The sequence below is a fragment of the Leucopleurus acutus genome (genome assembly GCF_964270905.1).
Source record: "Leucopleurus acutus genome assembly, chromosome: 13".
Lineage (NCBI taxonomy): Eukaryota > Metazoa > Chordata > Mammalia > Artiodactyla > Delphinidae > Leucopleurus > Leucopleurus acutus.
In genome coordinates, this window is record NC_139155.1 from 72,688,895 (window position 1) to 72,716,042 (window position 27,148).

Genomic DNA, 27,148 nt, shown 5'->3' on the forward strand with positions numbered 1-27,148 from the left:
CTCTGGGCCTCGGTTTTCCCATCTGTAAGGGGGGTGTCTCCGCTGTGAGGGGCGAGGGGCGCTGTTGTCCTTTACCCCTCCCTCCCCCGTCAACCCCACCCACCCACCCAAGCCACAGAGCTGCGTTCAGCCTTTATTGACAGAAGACGGTTCTCCACCACAATGGTACACAGTCCTGGCATCACCCGAACACGCGTCTTCCTTAATGACTCAGACATCTTGTCGGCGGGGGGCAGGTCACGTCACACAAAGCAGCTGAGCAGTGCCAGTCAGACGGGCAGCACTGAGCTGTGTGTAACGATGGTGATGCTTGGTGGAAAGTTCCAGAATTAGGAAGAAGTTAGAGATGGTCCTTTGAGACAGGCCTGAACACCAAGCCTCCCAGGTGGCTGTGGATGAATCAGAAAATTCTGGCTCTAGGGTTCAGGAACTCCCAGATGTAGGAACCCAACATCCAGTTGGTCAGGACAGTGGTATAAGCTGCTGCCGTAGGCCGATCCCTGGTTACCTCCTCTGGTCCCAGCCCATTCACCTGGGTCCCCTCTAACCCGACTGTCTGCAGAACCTGTCACTTGGAAAGTCAGTAACTGGCACCAAGAGGGGGGAAAGAAACATAAAAAAGGTCACGGGGCAGTGAGACAGGCCAAAAAGTACCCATGAATACTCTGCATTGCGGCTTCGACAGCCCCACTCGCTACGTGGGTCAAGTTTTACCTGGTTCACAGCTTACTTTCTTTCCATCAGGGGTGTCTTCAATTCCAGTACAGAAAGCCCCCTGCCATTCCTCCCATTCCCATCCTGACTTGAAGCCCCCAGCGCTCAAAACTAGGGCGTCTCTCTTTTTAGGTACACGTGGCAAGAGATTCGAATCATAACTGAACGGTTAGAAAAATATCTGGTCTCTAATTTTAAAAAATAGGATGTTTCACAGTATCAAAAGTGCTTGCTTGTTCTAAAAAGCAGCCCAAGGCCGCAAAGAGCTTAAGAGCCAGTTGGAGACGTGGTGCGCGGGTAATTTAGGAGTTAGGACCGCTGGGCTGCCGGGAGGGACCATAGAGTCTTGTGCCAGGGGCCACGGGCTGAGTTTGAAGAAGTGGCCTGGACGTGCTCCAATAAATATAAATAAATGTTCGCAGGGTCACAGTGCCCGGCATGGCCCAGGGATTCGCTCTGTGAAACCCTGACGGACTAAGGGAGAAGGGGGCCCGGAGGCCAGCGGGGCAGGTGCCTGGTTCAGAGTTCAAGTTGCTCCAGTCCAAGGGAAGTTGTACGGTCTGCCAGCCCCACTCCCAGCCTCAGGGCCTGTCCGCCGGAGGCTAAGGCAGGTGTTTCGTCCTAGGAGAATAATAAATTAAAGGCCTTCCCCCTGGGGTGTTTGCATGGCACACCAGTGCGTCCCAAAGCGGGCTGCAGGTTGTTTGGGAGCCAGACTGGGGAAGCAGTCTAGAGAGACCTTGTTCTCAGCTCGGCTAGGCCTCGCATCTCAGGCCTCGGAGAAGCGTCAAGAGTGGGGGAGGTGGGGATGCTTGTCCGCTCTCCTCTGTCCTCCTGACTTGGGGAGGCCCCAGAAACTTCCCGTGGAGGTCAGGGAGGAGAGCAGCTACTGCCCTGTCGGCCAGCAGTCCCAGCGACCGTTCAGAGGCCTGTGGGAGGGTGAGGGGCCTTTCTTGCAGGAACACCCGGCTCGGTGAGCATCCTTCCTGGGCCCAGGTTCTGGGGCAGGTGAGGCCGTGGGCTCAAAGCAGGGCTATAGGCTTGTTTCCCGGGGCTCCCAGGTACTGAGAGGAGGAGGTGACGGCTGGCGTGGCCGCACTGTCCGGGGTCGAGTAGGTGCTGTAGAGACCGGTCACCTGCAGGTCTGGGAAGGACTGGTCACTGCCGCCGGAGACGGGGGTCAGGCCCGAGGCCCCCAGCTCACAGCCCAGTGGGGAGTCTCCGAAGGCGCCCAGTGTGTCCAGGCTGAAGCCCTCATCCTTGATCTCCTCCCAGAGGTTCCCTTTCAAAGACAAGAGCGTTCATGTCAAACGGACCCGAGTTCGAAGGCCGTCTTAGGGCTAAAGCAGAGACCACGTGTGGTGTTTAAAGTCACGCGTCACAGGACAGCATGGAGGAGCCAGCGTTCCCGCCCTTCCCTCTCCACTGGGCGTCCTTGGGAACGTCACTACCATCTCAGAGCCTTGGGCTCCTCGGGAGGGAATGAGATGATCAGAGAACCCACCGCCTAGGATTGAGAGGCTGAAACTAGGCGATGAGTGGGAAACGCTCAGCCCTCGTTAAGTGGTACCATCATGGTCAAAGCCAGGGGACAAAACCATGACTTTCCCAGCACGTTTTAACTGCACGATAATCCAGGCGGAGAAGCAGGGCAGTTCAAACATACCCATTTCACAGCTATAACTGACTAACTTGCTAACTAACTAACTAACCTGATACCTCGTCCAGTTCCCTCACTAGACACGCAACTCCTTGAGGGCAGAGGATTTCTCGGCCGTTGGCTGGCACACAGTAGGCGCACCAGTGTTAGCGAACGGATGACTTATGAGCCTTCACTGAAGCCTGAACTCCCCTTGCTCATTCATTCATTCGTTCCCCGTGGATTGAGGATGACCATGTGGGTCAGAGTGTGACCTGGCATGAGGTTGGCACATGCAGGTTGAAGCAGTTCCTGGTTGAAAGTTTGGGGTCAGAGAGGCCCGGGTTGAAATCCCAGCTCTGCCACTTACTAGCCGGGCGACCTCAGGCCAGTGACTTCACTCCTCTTGGCCTCAGTTTCCTCATCGGCAGAATGGGAATACGAAATGGCAGTGGCCTCCCAGGACTGTTGCAGGATGGTGCCTCTGAAGTGCTTGGCACAAGGCCTGGTATACCGCAAGTGCTAACTAAATGCTTGCTGTAATTTGCTAGGATCAGGTGGTTGGGAAGTGTTTTCTGAAGGGACGCGCTGTGGGGTAAATGCAGACCGCCCTCCTTTCCCTTGCCCTCCCTGACCTTTCGGGCTGCCCCTCCCCCCTCTGTTCCCCTCCCCCACTTCCTCCAGCCTCACCCTGCAGAGCGAAGTCCATGATGCTGGGGTCCAGGGCGTCCACCTCGGTGTTCATGTCGGTGCTGATGTTGATGAAGTCCACAGGCGCCCTTCCCACGGTGGGCTGGGGGCGGGGGCTGGGGCTCAGGTGCTGCAGGGCATGCAGGGGTGGGGTCTGGGCCGGGGCAGGAGAGTCTGGGGTGAGATGTGCCTGGGGCTGGACCTGGTGGTGCAGGGGAACCGACTGCAGGGACAGGGTCATCAGTGGCTGGGGTGGGAGCTGGGAGACGGCCAGGCAGCTGTGGGCCATGGCCACCGTGGTGGCATGGGTCAGCACGGGGGCCTCGGGCTCCCCTGGCTTGCCAGGGCGTCGGCAGCTTTCTGGCCTGTCCGAGATCAGCTTGTCCAGCTCCTCTGCAGGCAAGTGGGAGAGGTCACTCATCAGAAGCCACCCTACAGTTCCTGGGCCCCAGCCCAGGCCTGGCTTCAAATCCCAGTGATTTTAGCAAGCCTCCTGGACTCTCTAGGCCTCAGCCTCCTCATCTATGAGATGGCATCACACACTGTGCACAGGGTTGTGAAAGTGGAATGAAATCACGGATTACATAGGGACTTTGAGGAGTGAGAGGAGTCTCAGATAACGTGGGCTCCTCCCATGGGGACAGTGTTTTACAGGACAATCCCGTAACTCTAGGACTTCACTTAAACCTCATCACAGCCCTACGAGAGGGAGGTAAGGCAGAGATTACAAATCCCACGAGATTGGGACAAAATTTATTCACATACAAGGGGTCCTAGCCACTCCCTGCTGCTAAAGAGACGTGAAGCGTTGCTGTGGGTTGAAACTCGGGTCCTCCTTAATGCTCTTGGATAGAACAAGACGCAAATTACTCTTGAATTCTTTTTGGTTGTTGGCTTGTATCTCATTGACTACAACACAGTTTTGAGACTGGATCACTAGGGTCCCAGGATCTATTTGGGTTGCACCCATTTTAGAAACGAGGACACTTGGAATTTAGAAGGTGAAATGGCCTGCCCTAGCCGTCACCCCAAATATGTGTCAGGATGGGCCCTGGATCTCGAACCAGACCCCGGAGCTCTCAGCTGAGGGCCTAGTGGATCCTGCTATGGCCTTTCTCCCCATCTTACTGAATTGTTCATCTCTGAGCTAGACTCCCATCCCCCTTGATACTCAAACCTCAGACACGATGACATTCACAGGGCCAGGCCAAATATTCCTAAGGCTGGGTGGCATTAGCCTCCCATGTCACTCTTTCCATTCATATGTCACTTGTATGTCCCCAGCTTCCATCTCTTAAGTAAAAAAAACAGGTACAATGTTTTTTTTCTAATCTAAAAGTAATTCACGAACAGGGTAGAAGATTTGGAAAATAGAGAAACGTGAAGAATATAAAAATTATCAGTGGTCTCTCCATTCACAGTAAAGATTTTGGTATATTTCTTCCAGTCCGTGTGTGTGTGTGTGTGTGTATACATGTATATCTATAGATATATACATATGTGAGTGTATGTATATATATGTACACACACACACACACACACACACACACACATATGGGTGTGGATATATACGCATTTTAGAATGTGACCATGCTGTGTATATTGATTCATAACCTGCCTCTTTTCACTTATTGTATTGGGAGCATTTCTTTATATTCCCAAAATATTTTCATCTCTAATACTTGCACGGTATAACATTACATCTATTTAAATAATCCCCTATTGCAGGATGTCTAGATTGCTTTCAGTTTTTTACTATCAGAAATCACTTCATGATGGATAACTTTGTTCCTAAACCTTTTGATCAAATCTTTGATGAGTAGGATAAGTGGACCAAATTGGAGGACCAAGTCTGCAAGCTTTCGCTACATTACTTTGCCCTGGAAAAGTTTCACAGCTTACGTTCCCAGCAATTGTACATGATGATGCTGATTTCTCCACATCCTAGCCCACACTGGGTATTATTGTTTTGTTACTTTGGGAATCTGTACTGATGTGGTAAGAAAGGTAAGGAAGCCGTGCTTTCCCATGGGTGTTTCGTTCGACATGTCTGTGGGAGAAACTGGGGTTGTTAGCGAGATTCTACAGCTTTTCACGTTTCTGACCAGACCCGTCAATGGACCAGCCACCACGTAGGGATGGAGAGGAGACGTGTATTCAGGGGAGGGGAGGGGGGATGGTCACCAGGCACCCATGTCCCCGCCATGGAGACTGGGCTCGTTGTGGGATCGGCAGGATGCCGGGTGTGTGTGTGTGTGTGTGTGTGTGTGTGTGTGTGTGTGTGTGTGTGTGTGTGTGTGTGTGTGTGTGTGTGTGTGTGAGTGAGTGAGGTGGGGCACCCGGGCCTCACCGGGGTTGGCCATGCTCCGGTGGAGTGTGTGTGTGTGTGTGTGTGTGTGTGTGTGTGTGAGTGAGGTGGGGCACCCGGGCCTCACCGGGGTTGGCCATGCTCCGGTGGAGTGTGTGTGTGTGTGTGTGTGTGTGTGTGTGTGTGTGAGTGAGGTGGGGCACCCGGGCCTCACCGGGGTTGGCCATGCTCCGGTGGATGGCAGCCAGGTCCTTCCTCTTCCACTTGTGCATCTCCTCCTCCATCTTGTCGATGCGGGCCAGGTTCAAGGCCCACAGGCAGCCCTTCCGCGAGGAGCCACTCATCTTATTCTCCACCTTCTCAAAGCACTTGTTCAGGGACAGGTTGTGTCTCACTGAGTTCTTCCAGCCATCGGGAGCCGTCTGTGGGGAGAAGTGGGCCTGTGGGAGACCCCTGCAGGGACGCCCCTCTGAACCCTCTCTCTCCTTGGGGATCTCAGACTCAGGGCTAGAGGGGCAGGGGGACGATGTCAGTGTCCAATGCTCAACCTCGAGTCAGGAAGACAAGAGAGAGCAGGGGGGCAAAGTGGCAAACGGGAGGGTCCATGCCCTGATTGTACATGGGTCAGCTGCACTTTAGCTCTGGGCAGTGGTTAAGACATGAGGATAAGGCCCAGGGCTGCCAGATCTCCCGCTCTTTCTCTCCCACTCAGGAAGCAAGCAAGATGATGCTAATATGTGGATAACTGGTCGAGTGCATTAAATGCTGATCATTTTTATAAATGCTCATACTTTATTGTTAGGTAACCAGATATTGCAATGCACTTCATACCCTATTCATTTTATTCTCTCTGTCTCTCTCTTACTGATGGTCAACCAGGTGCCAGGAGCTGCCAGTGCCTTTACATGCAGATCCTTACTAACCTTGCCAGCTGGGTATCATTCTCCCCATCTTACAGAGGGGGAAACTGAAGCACAGAGGGTGAAACTGAGGCTCAGAGAGGCAAAGGTTCTCACCAAGTCTGTGTTTAGCATCATTATGCTTTACTGAATCTGTGCTGAATAACTAGGTTGGCCCTCTACCCTTTGCCCCTTGGGATGCCTGGTGAACTCCTCTTCATCCGTCAGAACCCAACTCAAATGCCCCCTTCTCTTTCTGGATTTCTTGGCCCATGTCTGTGTGAGTGCACATTGCAGGTGTCTATGGACATAACTAGGGGACTAAAAGGGTGGTCCCATTTGGCCTGGGGCCAATCCTGGGTTCTGGCAGTGCCAGGGAGAGGCCAGAGCTACTCCAACATCCCTACCCTGGCTGGGCCCCTCACCTTGAAGTAGGGGAAGTGCTCCTTCATGAAGCTGTAGATCTCGCTCACAGGCAGGCTGCCTGTCTTGCTGTTCTTCAGGGCCATGGCGATCAGACAGCTGGAGGCAAAATGTGGGGCAGGCCAGGCATGAAGTCATCTCAGGCTGACAGCCTAAGCCTCCTCTGCCAGGAAGCTGGCCCTGCTTAATCCTACTGGTACCAGCTCCTACACATAGTGTTAGCTCTTGATACCTTTTCCTGGCCCTATGTCTCTCCCACCCGCTGACCTTGACCCTGAGCTCAGCCATTGGTACCGATTTGAGAAACCTTGTCTTTTCTTCCTCCTTTCTATCCATTTCCCATAACTAATGGGCCTTTAGACTTTCACTAGGCTGCTTACCCCCCTCCCCAAAATCTTGTGAGGTACATAATACTATTATTTGATGACTTTCTACATCAGAGGGAACTGAAGCTCAGAGAGGCCAAGCCACTTCCCCAAGACCACACAGCTTGTGAGTGACAGAGTGGAGTGCTGGGCTCTGTGTCTGGGGTGGGTTCTCAACCCTGGGGGTTGACTGACCACATGACGGTCCTTCCTACAAACGGGTCCCACCTGGGGGTCCCCCACTCCCCGAAACCTCCCCCTTGGAAGCCTGGGCCACCACACCCAGCTGTCTGAGGTGCCCTCAAGGCAGCCCTCACCCCTCTCCTCCCTGAGGTCCCCACAGCCCCAGCCCCCCTGGACCTCACCTGTATGAATAGATGGGCTTGGGGTAGTGTTTGGGGTGCAGTTCCTGAGATGAATGCACAGCCATGCGGGGCTGGGGGTAGGGAGGCCGTGCCCCAAACGGGGAACCATACAGGCCCACAGGAGCGCACTTCCCACGGGTGGGGACGGGGAAGAGTGGCAGAGAGAGAGACGGTGAGAGAGAGCATCAGTCACTCACGATGACCCCGCCCCACCCCATCTCAGAGAGCCAGATGCAGGATTTACAACCCCAGCAGACCATCTTGTCTCCGCCCACCGCAGGGTTTTCGGGGGAGCCGAATGAACAACCCCATGACATGGTGAAGCATGTTATTCTCATGTTCCATGTAGGTAAACTGAGGCTCAGAAGAGTCCCTCGCCAGTCCAAGTGAGGAGTGTCTGCCTCTGAGTCCAGGGCCCCTCCAAGCCCCCGGTACCTGCTGGACGCCCGGGGGTAGCGGGAACTGTGGTTGGGAGGTGGGAGAGTACAGCTGTGGCGGGTCCTGCAGGCTGGATGCGGGCTGGCCCCCCACAGGGAACTGGTTCATTTGCTGGGGCCGGGAGAGAAGGAGACGGAGGGTCAAGGGGGACTCCAGCCCTGTCGGACACCCCCCTCCTTCCCTGACCCCTGTGGTGGCACTTACGCTGGCTCCTTGGTTGGTCAGGTGACCCAGACCCAGCATGCCTTGGGGGGCCATGCCAGCTGGGCCATGGAGCAGGGCACCTGGGGCGGCTCCCACGTGCAGGTCAGCTGCCCTGGCCAAGGCACCTGGATGAAGGAAGCACAGAGATGCCCAGGCTGGGGGAATGGTGGCTGCGGGCAGGGACAGCCCAGTCCCTGGGCACCTGCAGAGAATGGAGCCATCCCCCACCCTTGGGGCGTGGCATATAGTAGGTACTTGACAAATTACTCCTCTGGGTATAGTGGTGGAGAGTGGGTTCCTACCAGCTGCCGGCCCCTATCTGCTCTTCTGCCAAGCGTTAGCTCAGGGATAGCAGATGTGCCCCCTTCTCCGGTGCTGGGCCTGTGACAGACATTGCATCTGTCACGGATTCTCACCGCACCAGCCTGCCTTCAGGTAGCCACCTCCAATGCAGCAAAGCTGATGTACAAGGTGGTCCTGCCTTGGGGCCTTCAGCTCTCCTCAGTTCTGGCTGCCACCTGGGCTCATCCTTTGTGCTTTGGTCTGTCTGCCTTGTCCTTCTGTCTGACCAGATCCTTAGCTCCCCGAGAGCCAGGACCTTATTTTATGAGACTCAGTGCTCCAAACACCTGGCATAGTGACAGGCACACAGGAGGTGTGCAGTGATGGAAGGGGCTTTCTTATTTCACAGTTTACATCTACGGAACATCTACTGTGTGCAAGGTACTTTCTGCATCGAGTCCTCACAACACCCTATGAGGGCAGTTTTATTATCTTTTCATTGCAGATGAGGAAGGAGGTTCAGAGGGGAAGGCACCCACCCAAGGTCACACAGCTGTCCCTTGGGTTCTAGATCAGGGATTGACAAACTATTGGCCACTAGGCCAAATTGGCCCACAGCATTTTTTTTTTAAATTAATTTACTTATTTCTGGCTGTGTTGGGTCTTCGTTGCTGCGCATGGGCTTTCTCTAGCTGTGGCGAGCGGGGACTACTCTTCGTTGTGGTGCACGGGCTTCTCATTGTGGTGGCTTCTCTTGTTGCGGAGCATGGGCTCTAGGCACACGGACTTCAGTAGTTGTGGCATGCAGGCTCAGTAGTTGTGGCTCATGGGCTCTAGAGCACAGGCTCAGTAGTTGTGGCGCATGGGCTTAGTTGCTCCGCGGCATGTGGGATCTTCCTGGACCAGGGCCCGAACCAGTGTCCCTTGCATTGGCAGGCGGCTTCTTAACCACTGCGCCACCAGGGAAGCCCCACGGCATGTTTTTTTATATAAAGTTTTATTGGCACACTACACCCATTCACTTACATATTGTGTATGGCTGGTTTTGCACATCAGTGACAAAGTTGGAAAGTTTCAACAGAGACCATCTGGGTTACAGGGTCTAAAATATTTACTGGCCCTTTATAGAAAGTTTGCTGACCCCTGCTACTTGGCCAAGAACAACTTGTCCAATGAAAGACATACTCCTGGGAACTTCCCTGGCAGTCCAGTGGTTAGGACTGTGCCTCCACTGCAGGGGGAGTGGGTTCGATCCCTGGTCGGGGAACTAAGATTCCCACATGCCACACGCAGCACAGAGAAAGGAAGGAAGGAAGGAAAGGAAGAAAGAAAGAAAGACTGACTCCTAGGCATTAATTTTTCAACTACGGGTACTTTTAATGTACTGTGGTGATTTTTTTTTTCTGGCTTAAAATTACCACGGCATATTTATTTTTAAATACCAAAAACCTCTCTCTGGTCCATTTTTTGAGTTTCTTTCGATCACTGACAGGCATTCAATTCAGATGTAACCACTTGGTCTGCTGGAGAGAAAATTACACTTATCTAAAAATCTGATTCCATTAATTTTAGCACAGAAATACAGAAGTCTGTGAGAACAATATATTCCTGCTTGTAGCATCTGTGTTTTATTTTAAGAATATAGCTTTATAAAATACAGGAACTTGAGAACCACTCATAAGAGGACAGAAGCAAACCCGGTGTTTGTGTATAGTTGATCCTCTGTCTTGGGGAAGGAAGGCTGCCTAGTGCATGCACTGCAGTGATTGTTTTTGTTGACTGTTTTTCTTCGACACTTTCTGTGTCTCTAAACATTTAATCCACTTGCTTTGACTGCAACTAGCTGCCATTTACTGAGCACCTACTGTGTGCCAGGTCCTGAGCTCAGCACTTTCTTGGAAGAAGTCGAAGTACTTAAAAAAATTTTTTTTATAATCATTTTTTTAAATTGCAGCGTAGGGACGTCCCTGGTGGCACAGTGGATAAGACTCTGCGCTCCCAATGCAGGGGGCCCATGTTCGATCCCTGGTCAGGGAACTAGATCCCACATGCATGCCGCAACTAAGAGCTCACGGGCCACAACTAAGGAGCCCGCCTGCCACCACTAAGACCCAGTGCAACCAAAAAAAAAAAAATTGCAGCGTAGTTAATTTACAACGTTGTGTTACTTTCAGGTGTACAGCAAAGCGATTCTCATATATATGTCCTTTTTCATATTCTTTTCCCTTATAGGTTATACAAAATATTGAGTATAGATCCCTGTGCTATACAGTAGGTCCTCGTTGTTTATTTTATATATAATCAATGATAGTGTGTATATGTTAATCCCAAACTCCTAATTTATCTCTCCTCCCCCTCAAAGTACTTCTTTACTTTTTAGAGGTAAATGAAATAAACTTTTGTAAAGCGTCAGACAGCAAATACTTTAGGTTCTGCCAGCCATGTCATCTGCCTTCTTTGTTTTTTAATAACCCTTGAAAAGTGTAAAAGCAATCTTAACACAAAGGCCACAGGCCACAGGCTGCACTTGGTTCCGGAGACCATCGTTTGCTGACTGCTCTAGGTGTTCAAGATGTACAGGGGTAAGGGAAGGTCTGTCTTTATTTGTTGCTGAAAACTTAGCTCACACAGCGCCTGGCACACAGTGATGACTATGAACAAACCACATCCCCCTGGGGAAGGTAGAGTTAGTCCCATTTTACAGAGGAAGAAACAGAGGCCCAGAGAGAGAGAGGGTGACCTGGCCACGGCCACACAGTGGTGGATGGCAGTGCTGGGCATCGCCCCTCCCCCGCCACCCCACCCTGCCCCCGCGCCTACCTGGGTGCGCGTGTGGCGCACTGGGGCCACCCAGGTCCACACGGCCACTCGTCACCTGCTGCAGCCTCGGCACGTCCACAGCCGTGAGCCACGACAGTGATTGCAGGTCCCCGGGAAGGTCATCATTGCTGGTGGCGGCCAGGAGCCTGCAGGGAGGGGCAGGAGCTTGGGCAGGGGCGGGGAGCTCAGGCCAGCTCTTGGGGCGCTCGCCTACCTCTGGAATCACCCCCTTTAGCCTCTCACCTCCCCCAAGCCACCCTAATCCTCCAATCTGCCCACTCCCAGAGATCCCCCTTTGGCAGCCAGATCACACACCCTCAAATCTTCCCTTCCTTTATTCACTTAACACGTCTTACTCAGTCCCTACCCCCAAGTAATAAGCACTAATGTCTGTTGAGCACTTACTATGTGCCAGGTACTGAATCACGTCCTTCACAGGTATTAACCCACGGAACACCCCAGTCACCTGATGAGGCAGGTGCTATTATTATTCTCATTTCACAGATGGGGAAACTGAGGCTCAGGGCACTGAGTCACTTGCCCAAGGCCACACGGAACAGGAAGGGGTGGGGCTGGGAGCCCAGCCTGAACTCTTCACCGTGACCCCAGGCAGCCCCTGGAGGTTCCAGTTAGGACCCACACCCACCAACCCTCAACTGATTCACAAGCAAAAGCATAGCTTTCTATGGAAAGAAAAAGTCTGCCCATCGAGGACAGCAGGCAGGTACCCCAATTTGGGGTAACCATGGCTCCCCGGTGCCCTTGAAGTCATGCTCGCCCCACAGCTCCAGGGCCCTGGGCCTCACAGCAGCATCCTGCCCGTGTTATAATGTGGCTGCAAACCGGCCAGGAGCCCACGCCACACCCAGCACACCTGCGGCCCCGCAGGCCAGGCGCCTTCTGGTCTGTTGCCCAGAGGCCCATCGTCCAAATTCTAAACTCCAGGTTTCAAAACTAGGTGTCCTGGGGCCTCAGAGAGAGAGAGAGAGAGGGACGCAGCCTGTGGTTTTCTCATGCACGTGACCATGGACCCAGCTGGGGCATCAGCCTCCACCCGCTCCTGCCATCTGCGTGGCTGCCTCAGGCCTGTGTTCTCTCTCCTTCCCTCACTCTGTCTCTCTTCCCCCCTCCTTCCCATCTCTCCTGCTCTCTCTTTCCTTGTGTTTTAGGGCCACAATTAGCGTTGCCATGGCACCCGCTGCTCGGTTGTAGCCGGGCCTGGGCCCTCAGCCCACCAAGCTGGCATCAGGTGACCACCCGGCTGCCCCGGTGATTGGCTGCCTCATAGGAAAACAGGGCCTGGAAACGATTTGAAAACTCGGCTGGTCCGTGTCCGTAGCAGCAGTTGGCCCGGCTGCTGTCCCCTGGCGGCCCATTGTGTGACAAACGACTGTTGCCCCCATGGCACGTGGCTCCCATTGTACTGGGGTCTCCCTGCAATTGTTTTTACAGCCCCCCCGGCTGTCGCCCATTTGACCCACTCATAACTCATCTGGACAAGTGACAGCCACAGGCCAGGCCTGGGCGATGCCATCTGTCCCGTCAGGCCCGTGGAGACCATGGGGTGAGGCTGAGGGGCAGGGCTTGACGTGCCGCCCGCTGTAGCTGTCGGGGGAGCCTGGCCAGCCCCCACCCAGGCTCCTCCTCACCCCACGGCCAGCCGACCTCCCAGCATCTGGTGGTACGAGCTCCACTCCCGCTCAGTAACTGCTGTGGCTCCCCAGTGCCCTTGCTGCTCTACCTGGCGCTGGGGCCTCAGGGAGGAGTAGAAATGAGGCCCTGGTGGCAGGTTTCTCAAGAGGGGGGCCCATCAGAGCCCCCTGAATGGTGGGGGACTTGTAAACACACCAGGTTCCTGGGCATCACCACGGAGCAGGATCTCTGGCACAGGGTGAATCTGTTAGATTATGTGTTGGTTAAGAGCTTGGACTCTAGGCTCTACTCCTGATCTTCACTTACCTGTGTGCCCTTGGGCCACTGACTTAACCTCTCTGAGCCTCAGTTTTTGTTTTTTTTAAATAATGTATATTTATTACTACAAAAGTAATATGCCACAATAACTAATGATTGTGAAAGCTGTGAACTACACAAAAACAATTATTAAGAATTTATAAATAACTATAAGTTTAATGCACAAGGAAATAGGTGGAGTATTAATACAAAGACTGAGAGACAGTGTTAATTGGGTAACCTTAGAAAGACCTTATATCTTTTTTTTTCTTTTCTCTCATATCACTTTTTTTTTTCACACACACGCACTGTATTTTATTTTTACAAGAGATAAACTGACACCAAGCATTGTAAATGGATGACCACAGAGCCTCAGTTTTTGATCTGTAAAGTGGGGCTAAAATAATAGTTCCTATCACATAGGGTATGCTGAGGATTAAACATATATTTGCATGAAAAGACTTGGAACCATGTCTGACTTTGCTGTCATTAATATCAATATCAATGTTAATGATAATATTAGCCAAGTCCTCAGGGGACTGGAAATATATCAAAGCTTTGGGCTCTGGGGTCACACAGACCTTCCCCTGCTGCAGCTACCACTAGTGGCTTCCACTTACTGAGCACTTCTTGTATGCCAGATTCTGGGCTGCATGATGTGCCCATTTTACAGATGGAGAAACTGAGGCCCCGAGCTCACAAATGCTCTGAGCTTATTTCCCCCAGAGTGAGAATTACATAATGTAACTGTTTAGCACACAGCTGCACGTGTGGTAGGGGCTGAGTTAATGGTGCTCTTCTGATCGTTCTTTTCTTTTTTCCGTGCTGTTTGTAAGCCCTGTTGGGCCTCCCCTTCCCTCATAGCAGCAGCCCCAGCACCCCATGGCCCCACCTCCATGCTAGGAAAGCCCTTTTGGCTCTTCCTCCCCCACCCAAACTGTGCCTATCCCTGGAGGCTCACTTCAAACTCTGTCTTCTGGCCTCTTAATGCCAGTCTCCTCGGACATCACCTGACCCCACCCCTCATTTTACCCATGGGGAAACTGAGGCCGAGAGAAAGGGGGCAGTTTGCTTCCAATGTCATACTCCAGGAAACGACCAGGGCAGGGGCTCCTGGCTCCCCATGTGGCCCTTCCTAGCTCAGGAGTACCTTCTCCTCCGGGAAGTCTTTGCCACCCAGACCCCAAGCTCAGGGACCCCCTCTGCATCCTGACTGCTCCCTGGGCCAGTGAGTCCTGCCTTGCCATCCCTCTGCCCACATCCTGCCCCTTGGCTCGCTGAGGGCTGGCCCTGAGCCCCCCCATCACTCTGTAGCCCAGGACACAGTGGCACTACTTAAATGCCTGCTTGGCCAGTTGAAACAGGCTGACCCCAGGCCACCAACCCAGAGAACTGCTTGACAGTGACTGTCACATCCAGCACTTTTAGCTGTCCTCTGCCCCCTTGAGTCCTTGAGACAGCCTCAGGACAGGGATAGGGAGCAGACAGCCCCACTTTACAGATGGGGAAACTGAGGCCAGACTGGTGAAAGCAAAATTGTGACCAGGACTCGAATTCGGGTCTATCTGCTGACATCTTGGGCTGTACCTGCAGCACCACAGGCAGAGAACCTGATATCCTCTCAGGCAGATGCCCCACCCTGAGTCCTGGGCTCTCAGCTGGGGCTGTGTGAATGACCATCACCCAGGGGCTGGTTCAAATGCAGAGTCCAAGGTCCATCCCAGACCCTGGAATCCCACCCTGGGGCTGTGGGGCCTGGGAAGCTGTGTTTTAGTGCCTCCCTAAGCTCTGGGGGGAGGGCAGCCCTGAGGGGGTGTGGCAGGGGCTTCGGCACAGCTCAGGCTCTGGTTGGATGGGTCTGGGTTCAAGTCCTTATGACCCCCGCCCCCCCGCCGTCTGTGAGACTTCAAACAAGTTACTTCCGGCCCCTGAGCCTCCATTTTCTCATCTGGAAAATGGGAGAGGAACAGACCACATCTCCCTGGGTTGTTGCAGGGATCAGATGAGCCAGTGTGTGTTCAACTTTTGGCACAGGCCTGGCCCCCGTTCTCCCTTCTTGGGGGTTTGCTGCTCATTCTGGGGGTGGGCAGCCAGGTCCTGTTCCCCTGCTGCCTCAGGCATCCCAGGGTGGTCTGGTCCCCCTTCCAGTTCAGGCCAGAATGCCTGCTTCCACATGTCTGGCACATGGCCCAGCTGGCCCTGCTGGTCTCCTGAGATGGCTGTGGATGCCCCAGAGCTCTGTGATGGAGTCTGCGGGCCCCAAAGCCTGGCTTATGTCCTGCTGCCCCCTAGGCTCACCTGGCATCCAGGCACCTCTTCACTGTGTGTCACAGGAACCAGGAGGTGATGCTTTAGGGCCTAAATGGGAGTGTCCCGTACCCACTGTCGGGCCCGGGGCCTTGACCATCTCTGTCTCCTCTCCCACCCTCCTCTGCCCTTGCAAAGAGGCACAAAGCCCCCTCTCCACGGTGGCATGTAAAGGTCCCCCAAACCTCTCCCTTACCAATGCCTAGAATCCCCTCATTCAATGTGTCCCCATGTGCCCCATTCCTGCCCTCTCCTAGCACTTCATTTTAAGTGGCATAAACCATGGGATCCTTGGCAGTTGTGACAAGAGAAAGACTTCTTGGTTCAGGAGCCACCATGGCTTCTGAGCCATAGCCCTTGGAAAGGCACTTAATCCCTAGCCTCAGTTTTCCCACCTATAAAATGGGCACAAATGATAATACGAGCTGTAATATCTTATACCCTGCCTGAGACTGGCTTGCTGGTGTGGAGGCCAAGTGGCTTGTGAACGATCCTGTCATCTGCGAGGGTTTGGGATTATCCCCTGGAGTGTGTGTGTATGTGTGTGTGTGTGTGTGTGTGTGTGTGTGTGAGAGAGAGAGAGAGAGACAGAGACAGAGACACCCTGTGTCAGTCTCTTGAGTGGGTTTCTCATCTGCTGGAAAATGATGGGATATTTGCAATGCAAAGGAAGAGGCAAACCTAGCCCCATCGCCCTGGGATCTCCCAAGACCTGTCCTACTCACTCTCTGCATCTCTGGGTGAGGAGGAGAGCCAGCCCCAGGTCACCATGTCGCTGATGCCTCCCCACCCAGGGTCACCTCCAGAGGAAGCTACAAGGAGAACAAAACTATGAAACTTCAGAGACACAGCTCCTTCCATCTGCTCCCTCCGCTCTCCCCACCGCGCCCCCGCTGCTATCTCACCCCCGTCCCTCTGTTCTGACTCTCTCCCACTCTTTCCTTGCTGGTATCTCTGTGTTTGTCTCTGTGTATGTCTCTCCGTCTCTCTCTCTCTGTCATTGTGTCAATGGTGCCCTGTGATGAAGTCCTGGCCCCACTTGTCCTGCCTGGTGACATCAGACCTGCTTCCAAACCTTCCTGAGCCTCGGTTTCCTCCTCTGCAGAGTGGGGTAACAATGACAGAGGCAAAGCGCTCACAAGAGGCTCTTAGCAAATGTCCATCCTCTTCTCCTGTCCCATCTCTCTCTGATGCGGCATCCAGGGCCCCCAGATCTCTTGCAGACCCGTCTCCGTCCCACACACTCATTCACCCATCATTCCTGTGTCCCCAGTGTCAGCACTATTTAAAGACACTGAGCCAGGCTTTCAGGGGATGGAAGCAGTTAACCCATGCTCCCGCGCCCAGGTAATTCCCACACGCCCAGTGCTGGGGAGCCATGGCCCCCGCCACACCCTTCTGCCAGCTCAGGTGACCCCAGGCTCTGACACGGGTGTAGTGTGTGACGGGCCCTGGGCCCCAGGGTACCAAATGTTCCCACCTCCTCCAGCACCCTCCATTGTGCCTGCGTATCTTCTCTTCTTTCACAAAGGATGCCTTCCCTTCTCCTTCTCTGGACCTGTCATCATCCCCTCACTTGAGCCCCCATTTCTCTGAGCTCCAGGGAGCCCCTTAGTGGGCCACAAGCTTCCACCTTCTGAACCTGGCTGATGTCCCCAGGGAGGACAGGGGCTGCACTCCCAGATCTTGGGGGGTCCCAGATCTGGCAAAGAGGAGGCCGGGACAGGGGCCAAGTTCGCTGCTGGGTGCTGATGCTAAAGCAGGACCCTTGCACCCTGGCAGGGGCCACACACCCAGAGCCCATCACAGGGCCGGGCATACAGTGGGTGCTTAATAATTGCTCAAAGATTGGACAAGTGAGCAAACAGATCCAGCTGTCTAGATGTCCCACCCCCACTGCCCCCGGGGCCCAGGCGGGGGTGAAAGACTCAGTGTAATTTTATTTAATTTTATAGTTAAATAAAATTGAATCTTATTACAGCCTGTGGACACAGGTTGGGGTGAGTGAGCCCCTGGGGTGCACCTTGTCCCTAATGGAAGTGACTGATCTCACGTCATCCTCACGAGAGCCTGATCAGGGAGGTATGTTACCATTACTACCTTCCCATTTGCCAGGTAGGGACCCTGAGGCCCAGGAGAAACAGGCCTGTCTAGGGTCCCCCAGCCAGAGCCTGGGTTGATTACAGCCCCACCGTCCTCTCTCCCTGCCCTACAAGGAACAGTTGAAGAAATGTGCTCTGTGAGTTCTAGAAAATCCAGGCACTGTGCTGCCTGACAGGGAGCCACAGGTGGTTATTTAAATTTAAACTCACTAAAATTAAATAAAATGATAGATGCAGTTTCTTCGTCACGCCAGTCACATTTCGAGTGCTTGGTGCCCACACGTGGCCAGTGGCTTCCATAGTGGACCGGGCAAATGTGGAACATTCCCATCATCGCAAAGCATCCTACTAGGCGGCAGCCTTCTGGAACATTCTTCAATCTGGATGGAACAATCTGTGGTGTTTCTACCTTGCCTTAAGACAACTGGACATTTGATTTGGATTTGGACATTTAAGGAGCTGATTTCATGGAAGTTTGAGTTTTATTAGATGTGGGTGTAAAAGGGTCCTCCACCCCACCCACCCACCAGTGAGGAAGTTATGGGGAAGGGCTCTGTAAAAACTGGAGCTGCATAGAAGGCAACTCATGAAGTAGTGAGCTCTCCATCCTGGGAGCATGCAAGTAGGAGCCAAGGGATGGCCTGTCAGGCCCCTGTTGCATGAAAGATGAGCCTTAAGCAACCTCCAAGGTTCCTTTTGATACAAAGACCCTGTAACTCAGGGGAGCAGCCTGCAGCTAAAGCCCTGGTTGCGTTTCCAAAGTTCTGACATCTTGTGCAGCAGCCCCTTTCCCTCTCCAGGCCTCAGTTTCCCCATCTATAAAGCATTACTGGCAGAGTAGAAGTTCCCGCAGGGTCCCACTGGTCCTAGGGCTCTAGGAAGGCAGAGTAGCATCCCAAGGTTAGGAGCGAGTGTGAACCCCAAGACAGGTGGGCCCGGGCCTGACCTCCTCCTGGCTGTATGACCATCACCTGCCCTGGGCCTCAGTTTCCCTGCATATAAAATGGGAATAATAATAATAATAGCACCTACCCTAAGGGGGCTGTTGAGAACACATTAAGAGTTCATTTAAGCATCATTATCACATGAAGCATCTGATTTCAGTTTAACCTGAAAAAGCAGGTTAAACTATTACCTCAAGGGTTCCAAAGGGGACCCCTGGCCATGCATCCTTCTCAAACCAAGTGGAGGATTTGTCACCAGCAGGGGCTCCTCATTAGTGAATAGAAAGCTTTGGGGGCAAAAAGAAAAGAAAAAGACCTAGGTAGCACTCCAGAGTCCCCTTCTGAATAAAAGGGTTCACTCGCAGCTCCCCGCCCATACAGGAGGCGCTTCATTTGAAGCTCGGCCGCATCCATCTTCTGCTTATTAAAAATGCGCACGTAGACAGACACACACACACACCCACACCCCCACACACACCCACACCCTAGAGGGCATCATCATCCCCTTTCACAGATAGGAAAGGTGAGGCCAAGCCATGCGCACGTAGACACACACACACACACACACACACACACACACACACACACACACACCCCCTAGAGGGCATCATCATCCCCTTTCACAGATAGGAAAGGTGAGGCCAAGCCATGCGCACGTAGACACACACACACACACACACACACACACACACACACACACACACCCTAGAGGGCATCATCATCCCCTTTCACAGATAGGAAAGGTGAGGCCAAGCCATGCGCACGTAGACACACACACACACACACACACACACACACACCCTAGAGGGCATCATCATCCCCTTTCACAGATAGGAAAGGTGAGGCCAAGCCATGCGCACGTAGACACACACACACACACACACACACACACACACACACACACCCCTACACACACACACACCCCTACACACACACACACCCCTAGAGGGCATCATCATCCCCTTTCACAGATAGGAAAGGTGAGGCCAAGCCAGGTGAACTCGCCTCAGCAGCCTCTTGGCAGTGGCCCCAGGTACTGGCCTCAGCACCTCCAGCCTGACCCTCCCCAGGCCTCAGTTTCCCCATCTGGAACACAAGGGGGTTGAACCCCTTCCATCTCCATGGGGCGGCCACTGGGACACACCACCTGCAGGGCCACGTGGGGTGGAAGACTGTAGAGGTGGGCAGCCCACCTCTGCCGGGAAGTGAGATGCTGAAGGGTACAGTCCCATTCTGAGGGGGTTGCAGCATGGAGTGTCTGAGAGGTCGCAGACCCTGGTTAGGAGCCAGGTGATACCCCGGGAAAATCGACATCAGAGTGATAACCCTTTCTTGTCAGTGCAATAATGGGGCTCCCATTTCTCAAGTGCTTCCTCCATGCTTATCACTTTACCTGTGTTTCCTGTAATGTGTTTTGCTCTAAAGGTTCTGGGCTTATCAGAAGGCCCAGGCCTGCCCTCCGTAATGCTACATTCTGAGCCCATCTCAGCTAGAAAGCCTGGGCCCTGGCTCCCGTGTTTCTCTTTTTGCAGCATTTCAGTGTAGTTGGTTACGATTGTAGGCTCTGGGGTCCACCAGGCCTGGCTTTGAATCCCACTCAGTCACTTAGTAGTTGTGAGATTTGTCTGCAGTCATCTGCTTCTCTGAGCCTCAGTTTGCTCATCTGTAAAATGGGAGTGCTAACGCCTGTACACATCTCATTGGTGGCTGTAAGGACTGAATGAGATAGTTCAGGTAGGGCGCCCAGCCCATCAATGTGTATTGCATGCTAGTGGTTCAGATTAGTGTCAACATCCTCCGAAGAGTGTGGATTCAGCGTAAAGTGGGCTCCGTGGGGAGGTCAACGTGCAGAGTACCCGACACTCAGGAAGCACCAGCTTCATTCCACAAATTTTGCCTGAACTCCTACCTGCCAGGTCCTGTTCTGGCAGACAGACAAAGTTCCCTCTCTCCAAGGAGAGAACTTTCTAATTGACCTAGGGATTCAAAGAAGGGGGAGTCTGCCCTGTGGCATGCCCACCTTCCTGCCAGCCCTCTTAGGTCTGCATCTCCCTCGTCTCCTGACGGCCTGTGGGATGGCTATTTGTCATGCCCATTTCGTAGGGATGGCTGAGGCCCAGAGAGAGGAAGGGATACCCCTCAGCCACACAGCATGTCAGCAAAGGAGCTGGGATTTAAACCACCCACCCTGGAGCCTCTTCACTCGATGTTCTGCCAGTATGGCTGAAACAAATCAAGACGTAAGCAGGAAGGGCAAACCATTATCACGTTATTTTTAGAAGGATCAGGCTGCAAGGTGCCTCCATGGTGATGGGGCCACTGGTCAGGGGACTCTGTGGTAGCCTTGGGCAAAGTGAGATACAACTGGAGTCCATGGCTGCCATTCTGCACTGGCCAGGGGACCAAGCTGATATCCTTAATTGATCAGCCGTGTTAGCTAATCCCATGGAGGGATGGAAGATGAGCCAGGAGAGTAGGGCACTGGATGGGGTGAGGCCAGGGGGGGCCTGGATTCCAGTCCTGGCTCCACTCCTAATGGGGGTCCTTATGCAAATGACTCAATGCCTTCGAACCTCAGTTTTCTCAGGTGTAGAATAGAGGTGATCAAAGGGCCTGGCCTGCTTCCTGGTTCAGGGTAGGTAAATCACTGCAGGACGTGGTACAGTATGTGGCTCGAGTGCTAGGCAAGTGTTTGTGGAATGGATGGATTTCATACCCAGAATCCAGAGCAACCTTTCAAAAGGGACATTAGAACTAGAACTTGTCACTGTCCTTAAAATCCATCGGGGTAGTAAGAGTCGAGCTCCTTGCCATGATCTGGTCCTTGGCCATTTCCTTCCTTCTCCCCTTTCCTCTAGCAAACCTGTCCATCTTTCAGTTCCTCAAACATTCTATGTTCTCTTTGCACATGCTGTTCCCTCTGTCTGGAATGCTGTTCCATGCACTCATTCACAGCTGGCTCTTTCTCATGTTTCTGGCCATAGCCTAAAATTTCCCTCCTCTGAGAGGTCCTCCCTGGTCACCCCCACCCCTGGTGGTCTTTCCTGTGTTGTGTCTGCAGAACATTTAGCATTTTGCCATGAGGTATATTCATTTATACATGTTTCTAGTCTTTCCACTCTAGGAGGGCAAGGATGGAGAGGCTCTCTATTTTGTTCAGCACCCACCAAAGGGCCAGGCACCCTGTGGGCATTTATTCCATACGTGCTGGAGTAGGAAAGGGAAGAGGGATCCCCCCCCAGTCCAGCCCAGTTCAGCTCCAACACATCTTGTGTTCCCCAACCTCTATCCATTTCCTGCCCAGCTTAGACACCACCTCCCCCAGGAAGCCCTCCCAGACCAGTCCAACATCTCCCAGTGTTTCCATCCACGGGAATGACTAGTGCCATTAGTATCTACCCATGGCATAGATTCCTGAGATTACTTATTAATTTTAACTCTCTTGTCTACTCCTGCCTTCTCAGGGCAGAGCCCACATTTAACCCTTTATTTCCTATCTTGGGAATTCTCAGAGTTGAGACAGCAATTGTGCAGTGGAAGGAACACCTGTTTGGGGTTCGAGTCCTATCTCAACCCCTTTGTAGCTGTGTGACCTTGGGCAAGTCACTTCACATCTCTGTGCCTCAGTTTTCCCATCTGTAAAATGGAATAAGAATTCCCACCACAAAGGGAAATTGTGAGGATAAGATCAGATAACCTGTAAGAAAGGGCACCAGGCAGGTACTCAAACCACATTTCTTTCTTTTCTCCTCTGACCTTTCACGGCTACTAGGAGGGGTTTGCCAAGAAAATATTGTCTCTGCGGGAGTGGGGTGTCAGATCAGCATCCCTGCAGTACAGAGAGGCACGTCCGCTATGATTATAACCAGAAGGTTTTACCTGCCTTCTGGAGATACGGTTAGTAAGAAGTTGTTACATCGTTAGCAACTGTTCTTGTTTACAATCCAACCTTTACACAAAAGGGATTAAACATTTCATGGAGCTGTTTATTTAGCGAATGTATCATTTGTAATATCTTTCCTAACCGTTTACAGGAAAAAGAAAATCTAATGCCATTTTAGCAAGCTTAGAAATTCCCAACTGGGCCAAGAGTGAGCGTAATGTGACATGATTTGATTAGGAATTTGGAAAAGAGACTCTTTCCTTTTTAGAACTTGGCTCAGGACTTGGTGTGCGTGGGCATGCTGTGTGCATGTTTCTAGGGGTGGAAACACAAGACTCCAAAGGAGGACTGCACCCCACGAAGGCTACTCCTCTTTCCTTGTCCGAGGGTGGGCTAAGGAGCATTCTGGCCACCCTGAACACCCTGAAGGGTGCAGGGTTGTAAAGATGCTCGGATGGTCACTGCTCCTGCCATATGGAGCCCCTCACCCAAGGAGATTACAACCTATGGGTGGAGCCACTCTGGAATGGGGGTAAACCATCCCCCACACTCAATGCAGTGGGAGGCTTAAGAGGAAAGGCAGGTGGTGTCCGCCTGCCCTGGTCCACGGGACAGGACTTTGTCATCACTTGAGAGTGAAACTTCCCTGAGTTTCCGTGGATGTGCTATTTCTCATGTGATATTTATCCATCCATCTCTCCATCCGATGCATATTTATAAAGTATCTACTGTGTGCCTGGCACTGTGGTTCACTGATGAGAAAACCACTGTCCAGAGAGGGAAAGGGTTTTGCCCAAAGTCACCTCCTTTATTAGAGGAGGGACTGAGGGTTTGGGGAATAAACACCTGGCACAAGGCTCTGTAATGATAACCACGGAGCCGCACGGCCCTGGGAGAAGCTGAGTTCCAAGGAGCTAGCAGCCTGCCTCCTTTTGCAGCTCTGGGCCTCAGTTTTCCAATCTGTAAAAGGAGGTTGTTAGATCTGACCTCTGAAATAAGGAGTTAGCACACAGTAAGTGCTTAATAACTCTCATTATTTCCTAGTGCCCCTAAGAGTGGATTCCCTCCTAGTTTTGAGCCAAGGGGAAAGCAGTGAACCCACGTTGAGCACGAGCTGTTGTTAGCCATTGCTCAGGAGATCCGCAGCCCCAGGCAGCGGGATGCTGCTGCCCATTTGCTGTCTAGGCTGGGCCACTGACTCTCGACAGCTCCCTGGGGACAGGGCAGCTGCCTCCAGCTGCTACGCCCCCCACCCTCCCTACACACAGCCATTGAGGCTTAACGGCCAAACTCAGCCCCTGGGGATGGAGGGGCAGGCGGCTGCATGGAGGACTGCAAGGGGGCTGGAACCAGGCTGCACCAGCAGCCTGAGTGGTCCTCAGAGTCATTCTCTGGAGATGTGGGAGGGGGAATGAGAAGCCCATAAACTTCTCCTGGGCTATTATTCAGGGAGAAAAATGGGAGTGGTTGGAAAGGGTGGGGGAGTCTCTGTATAATCATAAAATCTCCCCTCCACGAGAAAGCACTCTACCCCAGGCCTGGCTGAACACCATTTCTAGATGGAAGCACAGGATCCTCCCAGTGACCCACAAATTGGGCTCTTTCATTGCTCCATTTCCCAGATGAAGAAACTGAGGCACAGAGAGGGGCAGTGACTTGTCCAGGGTCACACAGCTGTGAGGTGGTGGAGAAACTTGCTCTGTTCCAACCCCATGCGCTCTTCACCAGTGGGCATGGGGGTGGTGGTCACGGTACCCTCTGGGTGGGACAGCCTAGGGTTCAAGTCCCCACTGTCCCCATAACTACCTGCATCATCTTGTAAGGTCACTTAATCTGGCTGAGCCTTGGTTTCCTCACCTGCCAAATGGGCACAAGAGTGCTACTCTCATAGGGTGGTTGTGGCACAGGGCAGGCAGGTACTAAAGGGTTAAGAAACCACCAGCTATTAGTATTGTTGTTGTTGTTATTTTGTTATTCTGCCTTCTGTTTATGCTGTTTAACATAAGAAAACAGCCCTGAATCCATGTGGAAAGGAACAGCTGGACCCCCAGGATTTTTCCAAGATCATATAGTTGGCAAGTGATAGAGTTAAAATTGTTATTTAATCTTTCTAACAAGTCTATGCAGTGGGTACTATTTCTGTCCCCATTTCATGGATGAGGAAACTGAGGCTCAGAGGTCCACACAACCAGAGAAGCTGGGATTCTAACTGACTCCAGAGCCAAGCTCCTAACCCTTAGGCTGTCCCCAGCCCACTTGCCATAATTTAAACCCTTTCAGCGCAGAAAGGAAGCCCATAGGTCTTTGGTTGTGCGACCTTGGGAAAACCATTTCACTTTTCTGAGCCTCAGTTTCCTCACCTGTACAATGGGGGCTCATCTGAGCAGCCTCCCAAGCTGGGCCCACACACTGCTGTGTGCCTGGCCCACATCTGGGGTCCCAGCCCCGCCCACAGCAGTCTCTCAGCAAATATTTGTTTGAATGTGTGGCCTCATTCGGGCCTCAGAAGGCAGCCTTCAGGCTCACAGCCTTCGGGAAGCAGCCGCCCTCTAATTGGGGGCTTCGGTCTTCGCCAAAGGCACCGCTGGTGAGTTGCAACGGCTCCGGGAGGTCAGACAGCCGCTGGGGAAACAGGGCTGAGCTGACGTGACAGCCTGCTCTTCCCAGGCCAGCCCCTGTCCTGTCCCCACTCCACAATCTGGGCTGTGCCCCCTCTACCCATGGACACGGTACTTGCCTTGTGGGTGGGGCACTGGGAACCAGGGCAGCCCTTCAGTGGCTCAAGGGAGAGAGGCTGCGATACTTCCTTTTTCTCCTCCTCCCTCCCTTTGCTGGTGACCTTGGACAAGCCCTTTCTCCTTTCTTGGGGGGCATTTCCTGGAGCCCTGTTAAGACCACTGGAGGAGAAGCAATAACTGCTATTGTCCTCTTAACATCTACCCAGTTGCCCAGCCTCTCACCCAGGAGGGGACAAAAAACTGCAGGCTTTCAGTGGTCCCATTGCCCCACGCCACAAGTCACACACCCTCAGAGAGACCACCTTCGAAACCAAAATCTTCCAGCTCTCCTGCAAAATCACAGAATTTAATGTAACCATAGTTCTTGGTCAATTTCACAAACTGTAACCAGCACATAAACACTTTAAACAATTCAAAAAGATATCATTTGTTATTGTTGAAGCCCTCACCTGTATTCCTGTGGAGAGGGGTGGTGATTTTGCCCTGAGTTTCGAATAATTCCTGACATCATGGATGAGATGTCACTTTCTATCATCTCCTTGGGGAAAAGACAAGCAGAAAACAAAGCTCCCATCAGCAACGATGTGGACAGGGCAGAAAACTCATAGTTTTCCCACAGTTCAGAAGGATGGAGCTCAAACAACTAACAGAACACTTTAAAAAAAAAAATTGTAAAGCAATTGTATTCCAATAAAGATAAATGAAAAAAAAGTACTAGAGGATTCCTGGGTGTCACAGGTCACTTTCCCAGGGCAATTCTACAGGGCTTTAGAAGCAAATGAAGAGAATGGAATGAAATTCCAGGTTCTTTCAAATTAATGGGGGAAGGGCAGAGGAAGGCTCTAGAATCCAAATGTCAAGTCTTGGATAATGTGGACTTGCAAAACAGGAATCAGAAAAACCGGATTCCCTTCCAAGCCTAGTGTTTTCAACCACGGCTCGGCTTGACCACTTTGGAAAAAATAAACAAAAAAGGACAGTTTGATGTGTCATGTATGTTTCTCTGGGGGAGCCAAATTCCCACTTGCAAAGGGAATAATCTCCGCAGGGCTCCCGCCCTGGAAATGCCTTCAAAAATGCCACATGCCCTTGCTGGAAACCCAACCCGACTCCCCACTCCACCTCCTCAGCCCCCGCTGCACACAAACTTAACCTTGAAAAGAAATCTTCCCTAAGTTTCTCAAACTCAGAGGCTGAAACGAACACAGAAACCCACTAGACTCTCAGATCCGCCCCCAAAGTCATCAAGGACCCCTGGAAAGGAGAAAAGGGGGGCAAAGAGAGGCAGCCCCCCGCTGCCCCTGCCCCGGGTCTCCCCCCAGGAAACGCAATGCAGGGCACTGCCCGGGAGGAGGGAGCAAAGCCAACCCTGCAAGGCGGTACCTGGAGCCGATCCTCGCTGGGCCGCCGCCGCAGGCGCTCCTGGGGCGGGATGGGGTTTCTGAGGGGGACTCCCTCGCGCTCGCCCCTCGCGTTCTGCAATTTGGCCGCCGTCGCAGCTCGAACCGTTTTTAAATTTCCCTCTCTGGAACTGTCCAGCTCAGAGCATGCGCAGTAGCTGTGCGGGGGGCTTTTCCCCAAGGGTCAGTTACAGGGCAGGGTCAAGGGGATTGCAACGGGCGTTTCCCACCAGCAGCGAGCCTTGCACGCCCCGTGGCTCCGGGTGGGGTATGGTGCAGGGGTAGGGACACCCCTCTTCAAACTTTGCCAGCAGTGGCCCCAGCTGCACGCCTGTGAGCATGCGTTGAGGAGCAGTGGGAGGGTGATTTAGGCCAAAAGAATTAAGTTGCAAAAGGATGCTGGGTGCATTAAAATTTGCAATCCGTCACTGCCCAGGGGAAAAGGAGGTGGGTGGTGTGGAGATCTGTAGCAGCCCCCTCTCTTCCCCAAAGGGGGGACGGGCCAGGAGGCCGAGTCGGGGCACCAGGTAGACGCGGATTCGGGCCACCTGTCTCTTTAAGAAAGTTGCGCCCGCGCGCATAGACGCGGCGCGTGGCCGGAGGGAGCCCTCGGAGCCGGGAGCGCTCGCGCCGGGTGCCTCCACCTGCTGGGACCGCTGGGGGTTGGGAGGGGGGAG

The 27,148-nt window shown here is 52.9% G+C and overlaps 1 protein-coding gene across 1 annotated transcript; it reads right to left on the reverse strand.

The window, feature by feature from the left end:
* Positions 1 to 1,736: 1,736 nt before the first annotated feature.
* Positions 1,737 to 25,606, reverse strand: FOXN4 (forkhead box N4; the record flags this gene model as incomplete). The annotated part of the gene is made up of 9 exons (XM_082853812.1): positions 1,737 to 1,996; positions 3,044 to 3,436; positions 5,566 to 5,773; positions 6,676 to 6,772; positions 7,404 to 7,531; positions 7,839 to 7,949; positions 8,046 to 8,170; positions 11,148 to 11,293; positions 25,521 to 25,606. 9 exons carry the CDS (start codon positions 25,604 to 25,606, stop codon positions 1,737 to 1,739), a joined length of 1,554 nt encoding a protein of 517 aa, XP_082709938.1.
* Positions 25,607 to 27,148: the final 1,542 nt, after the last annotated feature.